Source organism: Poecilia reticulata, chromosome 7 (assembly GCF_904066995.2).
Source record: "Poecilia reticulata chromosome 7, P_reticulata-male-v2, whole genome shotgun sequence".
In the NCBI taxonomy this organism is placed as follows: domain Eukaryota; kingdom Metazoa; phylum Chordata; class Actinopteri; order Cyprinodontiformes; family Poeciliidae; genus Poecilia; species Poecilia reticulata.
The window spans coordinates 33,229,880-33,244,331 of NC_088836.1; the positions used below are offsets into that span (position 1 = coordinate 33,229,880).

At 40.8% G+C, this 14,452-nt stretch overlaps 3 protein-coding genes across 4 annotated transcripts in view; 1 reads left to right on the forward strand and 2 right to left on the reverse strand.

Moving 5' to 3' along the window:
* LOC103468089 (ladderlectin-like) lies at positions 1-7,740 on the forward strand. Its single transcript, XM_081609380.1, has 7 exons — positions 1-289; positions 388-453; positions 614-629; positions 1,199-1,293; positions 1,481-1,615; positions 5,260-5,368; positions 6,266-7,740. Exons 2-7 carry the CDS (start codon positions 388-390, stop codon positions 6,331-6,333), a joined length of 489 nt encoding a protein of 162 aa, XP_081465506.1. The 5' UTR covers positions 1-289; the 3' UTR covers positions 6,334-7,740.
* The window catches only part of LOC145552319 (polymeric immunoglobulin receptor-like), a 23,252-nt gene continuing 15,786 nt past the window's right edge, over positions 6,987-14,452 (reverse strand). For both annotated transcript variants that reach the window (XM_081609375.1, XM_081609376.1), the window contains one exon: positions 6,987-7,052. The gene's annotated coding sequence lies outside the window, so the exon portion shown is untranslated. The remainder of the gene's footprint in view (positions 7,053-14,452) is intronic.
* The window catches only part of LOC145552127 (polymeric immunoglobulin receptor-like), a 5,847-nt gene continuing 1,299 nt past the window's right edge, over positions 9,905-14,452 (reverse strand). The window contains exons 3-9 of the mRNA XM_081608525.1: positions 13,994-14,238; positions 12,636-12,963; positions 12,245-12,421; positions 11,714-11,815; positions 10,863-10,900; positions 10,620-10,775; positions 9,905-10,431 (exon numbers count right to left, since the gene is read on the reverse strand). Coding sequence (XP_081464651.1) covers positions 10,270-10,431; positions 10,620-10,775; positions 10,863-10,900; positions 11,714-11,815; positions 12,245-12,421; positions 12,636-12,963; positions 13,994-14,238 — 1,208 coding nt within the window. The 3' untranslated portion in view covers positions 9,905-10,269. The remainder of the gene's footprint in view (positions 10,432-10,619; positions 10,776-10,862; positions 10,901-11,713; positions 11,816-12,244; positions 12,422-12,635; positions 12,964-13,993; positions 14,239-14,452) is intronic.

Genomic DNA, 14,452 nt, shown 5'->3' on the forward strand with positions numbered 1-14,452 from the left:
CTGAAGTGGCAACATCAGCCGGTTTGGTCCGGTTCTAATCAGTTCTTGTGCTACGTAACTCTTCACGCTACCAGGAAAACGTCCTTGGCCGAATCCTGGAAGATTCTGCAACAACTTGAACACGTTGTAAAAAAGTGACAAAACGAGAACAGACAGTGACTTACTCAAAGATGTCCACTTCACAGACAAACAAACTGAAGGTATATAAAGTCTGTGTTTCCATCTCTGAGACATCCTGTGACCAGAAACTGCTGCTGGAACAGACTCTTCAACTAATCATCAAAACAAGGTAACATTTAAATCCTGCTGCTCATCATAATATTTTATGTCTTGGTTGAGTTGATTTGTGATACTAATTATGATCTTTCCTAATGACTCTTTCCACAGATGGCTGCTGGTCTTGTCTTCACTCTGCTTCTTGGTCTGAGCTTTGGACTCTGGGATGGAGCTGATGTAAGTATGGAGAAGGACTTAAAACAATGATTGGTACGTCCCTGTTGGGAGCTTTGGCTGACTGACGCAGATCAGATGGAGCAATCTGAGACATTATTTGGTTGAAGTTCAATGAGAAAACTTTGTTTTGTTCTGAAACTTTGGGTTTTTCCATCCACAGGCAACTCAACTGAGAGGTGCGTGCTTCTTTTATTGTTGGAGTTAAAAGACAACAATATAAGATAAGAAACTTGTATAGATCAGCTTTATTTGGTCGTTCTTTTGGCACAAGTACAGGACTTAATTTCTGTATAAAGTAAATTAATAAATTGTTTAGTTAATACATATTGCATAGAAATATGTACTGCTGAACTTGCCCCTGGTAAAAACCAGTCAGTACATCCGTACTGACGTGCTCAACCAGGTCTACCTCCAAAGTGCTATAGCTGACCTGGTTCATCATCACAGTGCAATGGCTGAACCTCATGCAGTGAAACATCCCATCCTAAAGGCAGATAGGTCAGTAGTTTTTACAGAAGGCAGCTAGAAATGCTAAGAAGGTAAATTATTTTCTGAATAAAATAACTGAATCAGAACTAATTAATGTGTAATTTCAGAGGTTTTTCATGTAAATATATTTTCTAATAACTTATGTATTTTTTTTACCATAATGTTTGATGCAGCTGAACTTCTGGACTGTGTTCGGTGTTAAAATGATACTCATTATTGGATGGGTGTATTTACCCTCTCTCTTCCTCTTTCCCAGCTCCCGCAGAACTTGACTGCCCTGCAGGCTGGAGTTGGTTCGATCATCGCTGTTTTGTGTTTGTGCCTTATCAAATGACCTGGGCTGCAGCAGAGGTACAGCAGATTTCCTACATTCAAAGGAAATGTCAATTTATTGATACAAGATAATACAATTCACCAACAACAAGGTTATAGAAACTGATTTAAACAAATAGAACCATAATTTCTAAAGGTTGATATACAACTGCACCAACTGCCTCACTGCACAGAGGGAAGTTTAAACCACTGTTGTCTTTTTCAGAAATATTGCCTCTCATTGGATGGACATCTGGCCTCATACCACAATATAGCGGAGTACAACTTCATCAGAGAGCTTGTCCTCAGAGTTTCTGGAAAACACACATCATCTTGGGTTGGCGGTTATGATGCACCACAGGTGAAATTTTAAAAACATACAAATAACTCTGTCTGGTTGATCACTTTTTATGTCAATATGCATTTCTCATGGCACTTAACATGTCTAGAGGATAACATGTCTGTGCAAGCCAGCAAGTTTGCACAGCTCAACTTGCCCCTGGTAAAAACCAGTCAGTACATCCGTACTGACGTGCTCAACCAGGTCCACCTCCAAAGTGCTATAGCTGACCTGGTTCACCATCACAGTGCAATGACTGAACCTCATGCAGTGAAACTCAGTTCGAGACTGACGACTACAAGCTTCGCATATGTGGTTAACTCCGTTAACTCAATCAAACTTGGACGTAGACATTATTAATTTAGTGCTGCTCCACAATGAAGTGAAAAATCCTTAAAGAACAACTCAAAACCACGTCTTTCTCGCTCTCTGTATCAGCGCAGCTACAAGCACACTTGTTGCCATAGCAACTGACAATGCCACAAAAAATGAGCACTCAGATATTTCCCACACCAAGAGCAGAACATTCAGTCTCTTGCAGTAGTATGGTTTTATGCTTAATATTTATTTTGGGATTATTAATAATTGATTGCTGAGGTAAGAGAAGAAAACTGTAAATATATCGCTGCACTTGATGGCTAGCTGCTAGCTCGCTGGTACTGTCTCTTACTCTGCAGTTGTAGAGTCATAATGTCTGGGATCATGAGCGCCCCCTGCCACGAGACAAAAAAACTGGCTGCCTCACCTCGAATCTGTTCTCTGCCATTTCTGATCACTCCTCAGCAAACGAAACACATTACATACACAGTGGGTGACAAAAAACACTATACATTACATAGATAAGCTAAATTATGGAAAATAAGTTCACATTAAATGTTTTAACCATTTTATTGGTGACGTACAGACAGGAGGAGCATGCTCTCATAGAATGGCAGACAGTGCAGTTGTTAGAAAGAGGTTGCGCAATCCCAGGTGAAGCTCAGCTTACTGCTGCCTCACCGGTTTCGAATCCGAGCACTGAATGGGAAAATGCGAAAATCCAGCAATTTTGAAGAAAAAATAATCAGAATTGGTGAATTTAAATGAAAACAACGTACTTTATAGTACAAACCACAGGGTGAAAATAGCAATATAAATGATTTTATTATTATTTTTCCATGATGACATGATGCCTCCCCTGACCGCACGTCATTGCCGAGGAAATATGTATTTTTCCCACAATAACCTCTCTGCCTCTGTTTGTGAGACCTCTCACTGCCTCTGTTGCTATGGTAATTAATGACTGCAGCCAATGCATTGCGAGACCTGAGCTCAAACATTTTAAAGTAATTCTGACATTTAGGCTGTGTCCCTTTCAGACAGTGGTTCGGGCCGCAGCAGCAGCAGCGCATCTGACTCTGTGAGCTGCAAGACAGACCATAACAGCCTACAGCTCAGAGTTGGACTCAGGCTTTGTTGCTATGGTAATTAATGACTGTAGCTATCACTGTAAGGGTCAGAACGGAACCTCCATTGACTTGAATAGGATTTTGTTATTTTTCGCAATTTATGTCGCCATTTTAACTCAGAATCCTACTAAAACTAATAGCGCACTTCTCGGGATCAAGCTGAATGTTTTGATACCACTTTTGTGGGAGTACACGCAGCGGTTTGAGCCGCATTTAGGGTGATAGGTGTAGAGCAGTGTTGTACTAGTCGAGATCGGTCTTGGTCTCGAGACCATTTTTTTGATGGTCTCGGTCTTGGGGGCTGAGGACTCGGCATTTTATTTCAAAACCAGTCGAGACTGCAACTGTGAAAATATCACTAAACGTACAGCATACTGTCCAGTTTATTTGTTAACATCTTTGTTTTTGGTGGATGCAAAACGCACCGATTAAAATCCAAGCAATTACGTGTTTCTGTTACTCCCTCCTCCCTCTGTCCTCCCCACCTTTCACTCGCACGCGGCGCCCCAAGACATGTGCAGTCGTTTTCTCTCAGCGGCAGAAAATGTCCGTCTATCGTCAGTAATAGAATAGTGCTGCATAAATCATAAGAAATCCGATGACCACAGCTAACTCAGCATCGGCTTCGCTTTCACAGACGGTGGGGACAACGTCTTACTTTTATCGTCACTTGCTCAAAAGAAGGTAAGCTCCTTTGACAGGATGTTAGCAAAGCTAGCTGTACAGAGACACATAAGCATTTGTGATGAAAAAAGTCATTTACTGTGCTGAATTATTGTGCGGAGGTGTTGACTGATTTGTCGCAAATATGAGACAACGCCATATGCTGTCAGAATAGCATACATGCAGTGAGTACCATGCCTGCATGCGCATTAATAAGTCCGACCATCAGAGGAGTAGTCAGTTCACCGTATGTAACAAATTATGATGAAAATAAGTCATTAAATTGTTTTCAATGATAACTACATAGATATACATGCGTCATCGTGTTTTCAAAGTGTATTTAAAGCAGGGTTTGGCTGCAGCTGTAGTCGGCTACAACACACGCCCATGTAAAACTCATTAACCTACTTAACCGCTAAGTCAGGATGCCATACAACTGTTAATAGCAAAGTGTATGTTGATCTACATCATGATTCTATGTTGATTAAATGAAATCTTATGGTAATGACGTCTGACAGATATAGCCGTGAGTTTGTGCTAAGCGTATGACAATCTGACATGACAGAACACCCATTCTTTGTCTTGTAATGCTCTGCGTACACTGCAGTAGCTATCATTATTTTATTTAATTATGTACGTTGATATTTTATAAATTAACAATTGACTAAAACACAAGAACGAAAGATTGATCTTTGATTGTTTTTGTTCAAAGTGGCAGCTGTAATGTGTACTATGATGTCAGACTGCCTGGCTTCATGTACCGGGAGAGAGAGTGAGAACAGTCACGATGAGCGTCTTGTGATTGGTTACTTCTTGCTTGTTACTCCTTGGTCAGTGTTCATAGTTGAGCGTTATTTACCGTCCGGGCATTGCCTCAATTGTTATGTTTAATGGTGCAGACAGTGGTGGTTTCTGACATGAGCAATATGGGCAAACGCCCAAAGTGTTATCTTTTTAGGGATGGCAAAAGACCACCCCAGATTGTAGCAGAGATGGAATATTTAATATTGGTAAAATGTATTAAGTATTTAATATCTAGGTGTTTTTAAGGGAATATGGATCTTTCAGATCAATTTGAGAAGCAATTTTGATCATATTTTATTATTGTGTCATGTAGCGCAGTGTGCTGGTCTTGGTCTTGACTCGGTCTCGACTTCCCTCGGCCTTGGTCTTGACTTGGTCTTGGGTTAGGTGGTCTTGACCACAACACTGGTGTAGAGCAACAAGTTCCTGCCATGCATTGCATGGGCAGGCCCCAAATATCAATTGGTCAAGAGTTATCTCAGGAATCCCAGGTTGTTGTATTGAATAACTGACTATGCCAAACTCCCTCATGCTGAGGAAGCATGTGGCAACAGTGGAGAGGAATGAGAGGAGACCTCCAACAGAACCAGAACCTTCTTCTGTTTTTCCACTGGCTGCTCTGACCAGCTGAGGGTTTTAAATAGAAATGATCCAAACACAGTTCACATTTTCTACAATGAGTGACTGAAGTCTAGGTTTGTTCTGTGTGATTTGTTTGTAAAGGAGCTTAAAACTAAGATGTTCTTTCAGGAACGCAAGTGGTTTTGGAGTGACGGTTCCAAGTTTATTTTTACTAACTGGCATGGCGGTGAGCCAAGCAATGGTGAAAATGAAGACTGCATGGACATCAACGCATATGGTATTTATTACTGGCAGTACACAATCTATTTAATAATTTTGTTTAAATATATGTTTTTATAATATCTTTGTATCCAGTGGCTTTGTAGGTAGGAGTTTGTCCTGTAATTGGTAACTTCATCTGCCCTGCTATGGAGGACCAAAACTGACAAGAAATAAAAGCATAAATATATATTTAGTTTTTCCATTTCCTTACACATGAGTTTCCCTCAAGTAATGTATATATTTTCTTTTTCATTTCCCCTAAACATGCATTTTTGTCAAGAAAAGTAAATATTTTGTTTTGTCTTTTTCTTATCCAAGCCCTGGTTCTTTTTTCATTGCCTCTTCTCCTCTCCTGTTTTTACTAAATAGTTACTCAGCCCCTGTGTTTGTATTTCCTTTTAATTCATAAAAAGCACTTTGAATTGCCTTGTTGCTGAAAATGCGCTAAATAAATAAAATTACCTTATCTTACCTTTACTTTTCCGTGTGCATCATTATGTTAATGAGGAGAGCTGCCTTCTATGTCTACTATTGGCCAATAGAGCTTTGGAACCAACATCTGCGTCAGACGTTGTGAGGCGTTTAGGTGCAGTCGTTCGGTACCATCTTTACAGGCCACAGACCAAAACAAACTTCATCCCAGTGATATTATTGTGTTACAGACTGCAGTAAAGTTAGTTTGGAGTTGGATATTGGACATTTCAATATCCGCCAAGCAAGCAGCGTTTAGCTCAAAGTTGATCCGATTTATGAACACTAATTTCAGCCAGCCGTTCTTCTGTTTCCTCCTCTGCGCTCGGAGGGAGATTCTTATTATGTCAGCTTTGGTCCTCCATACCCTGCATGCTTTCTGCAATGGATCAAATCATGTCAAAGGTTTGCAGTCAGGATTTGTCTCTTTGTCTCTTTACAGAACAAGATTATGTTGATGATGTTATCTGTGGTAATACCCTTCCCTTCATCTGTGTCAGACCCCTGTAACCTTCTTATGCCTAAAAACCTGAAATGCCCACATGGGTTTCCTGCTGGTGATGTCACTTCCCCCTGGATGTTAAGCCTCGATGACATCACTGCTGGAAGAGCCTGATTTCACTTCATTTGATCACTTAAATCTGATTGATTTAATTATAGGATTTAAAATATGTCAACATTGCATTCAAGCAGCAGCTTATAAACTAATTGGTAATAGTTCTAAATCTCAGCTATAACTTTATGCTGAAAATCATCAGAATATCAGTGCATCAGTAAAGTAATAAAAATCTATGGAATATGAACAGTTTTCACAAACTGAACCACCTGGTTTGAACAAATTCACTAGTGTCACAAATATTTTACCCCTAATGAAACCTGGTACGAATGTTTGTCATCATAAACCTCTGAAACACCAGAGCATCTTTAGTTAAAAAGCTGTTGACCCTGACCAGAATACTGCAGATGGGTCGTTATTAGGTCTCACCGCAGGATGATGATCCAAATCACACATGAAAACAGACATTTTTCAGCAGACAGAGAATCAACTTTCTACCACGGTAATCCCATCGCTCAGACCAAAATCCTACATAACCCCTGTGTGCTTAGCTGAATATAACCACACAGAGAACACAGAACATCCATCCATTTTCTAACACCCTTGTCCCTCAGTGGGGTCGGAAGCTGCTGCTGCCTCTCCAGCTAACGTTCTGTGCGAGAGGCGGGGTCACCTGGACAGGTCACCAGTCTGTCGCAGGGCAACAGACACATACAGGACACACAACCATGCACACACACACAGTAACACCTAGAGAGGATTTAGAGAGACCAATTAACCTGACAGTCATGTTTTTGGACTGTGGAAGGAAGCCGGAGTACCTGGAGAAAACCCACCATGCACAGGGAGAACATGGAGACCCCATGCAGAAAGACTGGGGCCGGGAATAGAACCCACAACCTTCTTGCTGCAAGGCAACAGCTGTACCAACTGAGATGACTGAGAGCTTGTTGGAACAGAGTCCTTGTAAAGCCCCAGCTAACTGGATAAAACGGGTTTCTGGGTATCAAACCTACAGAATGCAGCAATAAATGCAAATATATAACGGAAAATAACAGCTGACATGGATCAAAGATCATTATGACTTGTTAATATGTTTAATTTATTTGGAAACCTTGTTTCTGTTAGTATTTTCTCTTTACAGTTTTAAAGACGCTTTATTTTAGAAAGCTGTCATTAACTACAGATATCAATTTATAAACCATATGATGTGTTTCAGTATGTAAATCATTTTATTCTGAAATATTTTGCACTTTGCATTTCTGTTTAGCAGCTTGAACGGGATCATATTTGTAAAGTCTGACATAGTTTGTCAACCAAAGATTACCAAGAATAAATTAATAAATGAACAGATAAAAATATTTAAAACCTTTTAACATTATTTTTCCTGTAGTAAGTTTTTATAAAGAAAACAATTTGGTGTTAAAAGTTTCACAACATTAAATTAAAACCTTTTTACAGTTTCATACTTATGTGATGGAGATCTATAAATATAGGCTCAGCTGACAGCAGCAGCTTGACTCAGGATGCTAAATGTGTAAATGTACATGGGAGCTAAATACCCTGAGTAAATGCTGAGTATCAGCAACAGACAGCAGAAACAGAAGGAGCTCCAGCTGCAGCGTTCGGCTCATTTATTTACTGCACCTGGAGGTAAATTTGACCTGAAATTTCTGCTGCTTTGGACACATTAGTGGTAGTTAAATGAAGAGTTAAATCTCAAACACATTCAGTTGCATGGTAAATGGCCTGCACCTGTATAGCTGAATGTGAAATGGCTCTATGTTTGAAGGACTGTAAGGCACCGAACGCATACATCTGCTTTCAACCTGCAGTGTTTCCAGAACACCAGTGAGGCCAGGATTTGGCTCAGGATGGGGGCAGAAAAATGAAGACATGAGGCTCCGTTTGATGGCTCTGTATTACAAACGTAATGAGGAAAGTACAGGTTTTCATCCAGGGATGAGCATGAGGAGGGCAAAGGTCAGGGGAGCCCAAAGTGGGTCCTGCATGCTTTAGTTCTCTAACCTGGATCCAATGATGGATCATTAGAGGCCGGAGAAGAACAATGACCTGCTGAGGAGGTGGTTTCTACCACCAGGGAGGGAAACTAAAACATGCAGGACGCCGGCACCACTGGCATAGATGAGAGGAGGCGTGTGTTTGTGTGTGCGTGTGTGTGCATACGTTTGTTTTCAATATGGGGACGATTTTCCTGACACTACGTTGTGGGGACCAGTTGCTCCTTGTGGGACCAAAGCCTGGTCCCCACAAGGGGAAACCCTGTTTTTGGGTCAGGGGTCAGAGTTAGGACTAAGGTGTGAATTGAGTTAGGGTTAGGGTTAGGGTTAGGTATGTGATAGTTAGGATTAGGAAAAAGGTAAAGGTAAGGTTTAGGCTGTAGAAATGAATGGAAGTCAATGGAAAGTCCCCACAAAGATAGCCACGCAAACGTGTGTGTGTGTGTCGGGGGGGGGGGGGGGGGGGTTAAACAAAACACAGAAAATGAGTTCAAACTGTCCTATTGTTACGCATTGCACTGCAACATTACACCTTTAATAAACAAGGAAATAAGTAAAATATAAATAAGCTCAACTTTTAAATCGATATCAATAATCAGACTGGAGTTTAAAACGCCATCAGCTGCAGCTGCTGCTGGTTTACTGCAGGTGGCGTCACTACAAACTGTGGAGGTTTCCATAGCAACAGATTTCATCTCATCTTCACCAACTTCTTCATAAACTGATAATCTTCAAGAAAAAAGGAAGTTAATTTCTCTGCATTTCTGACATTTGAAGCTCTTCACACTCACTGCAACAGCAAGAGCTGAAAAACAGGTCAGAAGATTCAGAAACCTGCTTTCATAACATCAGGTTCTTCCTAAAGTCTGAACATAAATTACACATGTTCAGATTTTTACACATGTAATAAGAAGACAGGACATAAACGTCTGACCAACAGTTAATATCAGGACTTCCTGTGAGGTGAAATCGCAGCTTTTAGTTTTGACTCTTAAATGTTGCAGCTTGTTTGATTTTAACAATCAAACTTTATTACTTTTTGACCTCCAGAAAGTTGATATGTTTTAGACTAAAGGAAAATAAAAAGCTTTGAAAGCAGAAAACTCAAATTTAAAAGTGAAGGTTATTTTAAGGTATACATTTTAAACAGGAAGTTGAGGTGAAGGCGTCTAAACGCTCAGCTGAACGTTAGAAACATCAGTGACTGTTCCTGTCACATGATCCGATTCAGAAATAACTGACACCAGTTTCCTTTAAGATATTTTGGCTCTAGTAATCCTTATTGAACAATAAATTAACAGATTATAGGGTGGAGGTCAAAGGGGAAATAACCGCAGACCGAGCTGCGCAGCGTTCTGAGCCGAAAACGAGTCGGTTTATTGGGGAAAGAATAAAAAGAAGAGAAGTTCTCAGAGGAAGAGGAAGCAAAGCTCCTCCTGTAGCCTCGGGCCGCGCTGCTCCAGCAACAGGAGCTTTTAAAGAGACAAAGGAACAATTTCAAGGCTTTAAATTACAAAGTCATATTTAATATGTATGGCATTTTTGTAACAATTTAAGGTAACATAGTTACTTGATTGTGCTATAAAAATGGCACTATGTGACTGGAAAACACATTATTAACCAGAAGTTTGTAACAAAACAAGAAAAAATAATTTTTACAGAGCAGAGACAGGTTCATCCGCCATCAGGCCAAGACGATCTCTGACCAAACCAGGAGTTGTTCTGATATGAATGAACCCGAAAGAAAGGCGACTTGAAAGATCAAAGGTTACATTTAAATCCAATATAATAATAAATGGATAAAAAGAAGTTAAAGTGGATCGTCTGCCCGTTTCAGACCAAAGCTGGTTTCTCTCTGCGGTCCTGAAGCTACGCCGTGTTGGAGTACAGAGACTCTTCTCCAACATGGCTGCCAACAGCCACCCGAGGAACAGAGTAAACCACGTCGTCAGAAGGTCTCTGCGGATAGTCCGAGCTTCTGTTGGGGAAGTTCACCTGGGCGTAGGTTAGTCTAGTCAAATCATCTTCAGCCTGAAGAAAGAAAAGCAAGCGGTCAAGGTGAGCAGAGCAACAAGAGATTCCTGATTATTCAACTGGATCTGAAAAACACAAAGCGGGTTTGGGCCACCAAGGTCATCTCCACTCCATTCAGTGATCTTTTAATAAAGGAGTGAATGAATGTGAGTTTTTGCAGGTATTCAGGTCAAAGTTCAGCTTACCTCGTCCAGAGGAAGAGCTGCAGTCGCAAGGCTGTAGACGCCATCAGCTGCAGTTGCAGCTGGTTTACTGTAGGAGGCGCAGCTGTAAACTGTGCAGATTTCCACAGGAACAGATTCCATCTCATCTCCTCTGATTTCTTCATAATCTCTGTTGGTCTTCAGGAGAAAAAAGGAAATCGATGCGTCTTTATTTCCGACAGTTTCAGAGCGTTGATGCTGAACCATGAAGCTCCTCAAACTCACCTCAACAGAAGGAGTTTTCTTTGTTTTCACAGCAGGATCTGAAAAACAGACCAGAAGATTCAGAAACCTGCTTCCATAACATCACCACCTTCTGCACAGGTTCGTTATAAACAGGTCACAGAGGAGTAACTAACTGAACCTCAACAGTCCCTGATCTGACTTCTACCAGCTGAAACTGGGTTGGACCAAAACAGATGAACCAAACTGGACCCCAGATTCTCCCTCCTCCTCCACTTGGGGGAACTGAAATGCTGAGAGACTCCAGGTGAGTCCTGGGTTTTCACTGGCGTCTCGTCTTACTGAGACGTGTCTAAAAGATCTTGCTCAGGAATTATCGAGCAACCAAGTCACCTCAACCTGAACTCCAACTCTGGTTGTTCTGGTCACATCCTGCAGACTGACCTCAGGTCTGCTGCATGCTGGGCTCATCAGACGGTGAAGAAGAGTCACCACAATCCCGTCTGAAAGGTGTTGAGCGTTCAGGTGAGCCGATCTCTGAGTCGGAGCTTCCATTCCAGCAGCTCCTTCTAAGCTTCCACCTGCAGACTGACTTTCTCCTTTTCCACCTGCCCACATTCACTCCATACCTGGGAAGCATGCATGTCCGTCCTCGTCCTCTTCCTGCCTTCTCAACCAACATCTATCAAACTAAACACCAGAACACCTTCCACCAACACCAGTCCTGGTCTGACATGCAGCTTCAGCTCCTGAGTCAACCTCTAATACCCGTCATACTTAAATTAGACTGAAATATTGAAAAAACAAAAAAAGCGTTGGAGTTTTGGTAAATGTTGCGCGTTACCATGGTAACCAGGATAACCAGGTTTCTGGGTGTTTATTCTGTTTCCTACCTTTTTCATGCTTGTGTGATCTGTTTCTGCAGAAAACCAGCAGAGCCACAGTCAACATGATGATGATGAAGGCCAGAGCCAGACCCACGATGAGCAGAACGTCTGAAAACGGGAAGTTATGTTGGGTTGGTAGTGTTCATGTTGTGTTTCACAGGTGGATGTGCACCAAGTGCACAAACACATTAACACATATATGTTCAATCCAAAGGTAAAATAATGTTTCAATGGTAGAATCTCAAACATCCAAAAATGTGTTGTTTCTAATATAACTTAATTATTTTTGCTATATAAGGTGTGATAATTGTGTATTTATGAATTATGTGCTTTGTTTCTAATGTGTTAAATGTGTGTAACTGTTTTTGTAATAAATGTTTTAATGTTGTGGACCTGAGGAAGAGTAGCCATTGTTAAGGCAATGGCTACTGGGGATTGAAACAAACAAATCCCAAAAACACAAATTAGCATCAAACTGAGCGTTTCTGTGGTAACAGAGTAAAAACTCTGCATGTCCAGCAGGTAGAGTGGTTGGACCTGGAGATGATTCATGGCCGTCACCCAGAGCTGAACGGTCAGTGGCTGCAGAGGAATCTGAAGGAGTGAAACCTGATGCACTGGAGCTGAAAGTCCTGGTTGTTGCTGTTTTTCTTGAAGTAGTAGTTGTTGTTGTTGTTGTTGTTGTTGTTGTTGTTGTTGTTGTTGGTTTAACTGCTGCGAAACAGAAGAAAAGTTTAGCTCCAAATAAAAAAGAATGAGTTTAAAATGAGCTGAGAAAAACATTGATAAATCGAACTATGTCATAATTTACACTGAAATAAAATCAAGTTTCATAATATACCTTCAAATTATAAGCTAGGATGTTTTAACACAAGCATTGTTACATATTTATATTAGACTGAAGATTGAACTTTTGATAGAAACTCACCATCTGTAACAGTGAGGTGAAAGTCTCTGTATTTATCTAGGTCGTACGCCACATCCAGGTTACATCGGTACCATCCTGAGTCAGACCGGGTCAGCGCTGAGATGCTCACATACAGAACTCCTCCTTCATATTCAGTGCTGTATCTGCCTCTGTCAGTTCTGACTCCATCAGTCTCAACAAGAACTTCATCTTTTCCACATTTTCCTCTGCAGAACTGTTGTTTCCTTCCAGAGTCTTTAAAGTAACAGGCGACTGTCAGTGAGCTGCCAGCTTCTTTATGGAGGTGAGGAACTTTGTTTCCATCCAGCAGAACTGATAGAATAATAATCTGTTACTTTCTGATCCCATCATATTAATCTGATCACATTGACCAGTTTCATACTGGGAGCTGCCCAGTTCAACCAGTCTGAGGCTGAAACTGGAGATTCATCATCTCCCTTCTAAAGATCATCCAACAGAAATTACTTGAAATGCTTTAGCTTCACATTGAAAAGTGTAACAGACATGGAGATTAATTTGATGACAATTTTACTAAACAATTTAAAAAACTGATAAACTGTAGAAACACAAAGCTTCCAGTTTTCACTCAGACTGGATAGTTACATTTACTCAAAGAGAATTTAGCAGCTTTGAGACTCACCGTCAGCAACAACCAGGTCAAAGTATCGGTAAGAATATCTGGATGAAAACGTCCTCAATCCACATCGGTACCGTCCTGAGTCAGACCGGGTCAGCTGTGCAATAGTTACATAAACAACTCCTGATGATTGTCTGTCTTCATATTCAATGCTGTATCTGCCTCTGTCAGCTGTGACTCCATCAGTCTCAACAAGAACTTCTTCACATCCTCCTCTGCAGAACAGACCTCCTCTCCCAGAGGATCCAAAGGAACAGGCGACTGTCAGTGAGCTGCCAGCTTCTTTATGGAGGTGAGGAACTTTGTTTCCATCCAGCAGAACTGTTAGAATAATAATCTGTTACTTTCTGATCCCATCATATTAATCTGATCACATTAACCAGTTTCATACTGGGAGCTGCCCAGTTCAACCAGTCTGTGGCTGAAACTGGATTCATCATTCATGGATCCATCATCTCCCTTCTAAAGATCATCCAACAGAAATTACTTGAAATGATTTAGCTTCACATTGAAAAGTGTAACAGACATGGAGATTAATTTGATGACAATTTTACTAAATAATTAAAAAAACAAACTGTAGAAACACAAAGCTTCCAGTTTTCACTCAGACTGGATAGTTACATTTTCTCAAAGAGAATTTAGCAGCTTTGAGACTCACCTTCAGGAACAACCAGGTCAAAGTCCTGGTATGAATATCTGGATGAAAACGTCCTCAATCCACATCGGTACCGTCCTGAGTCAGCTGTGCAATAGTTACATAAACAACTCCTGATGATTGTCTGTCTTCATATTCAATGCTGTATCTGCCTCTGTCAGCTGTGACTCCATTAGTCTCAACAAGAACTTCTTCACATCCTCCTCTGCAGAAATATTTGGTTTTTCCATAGAAACCAAAGGAACAGGCGACTGTCAGTGAGCTGCCAGCTTCTTTATGGAGGTGATGAACTTTGTTTCCATCCAGCAGAACTGATAGAATAATAATCTGTTACTTTCTGATCCCATCATATTAATCTGATCACATTGACCAGTTTCATACTGGGAGCTGCCCAGTTCAACCAGTCTTTGGCTGAAACTGGTGATTCATCATTCATGGATTCATCATCTCCCTTCTAAAGATCATCCAACAGAAATTACTTGAAATGATTTAGCTTCACATTGAAAAGTGTAACAGACATGGAGA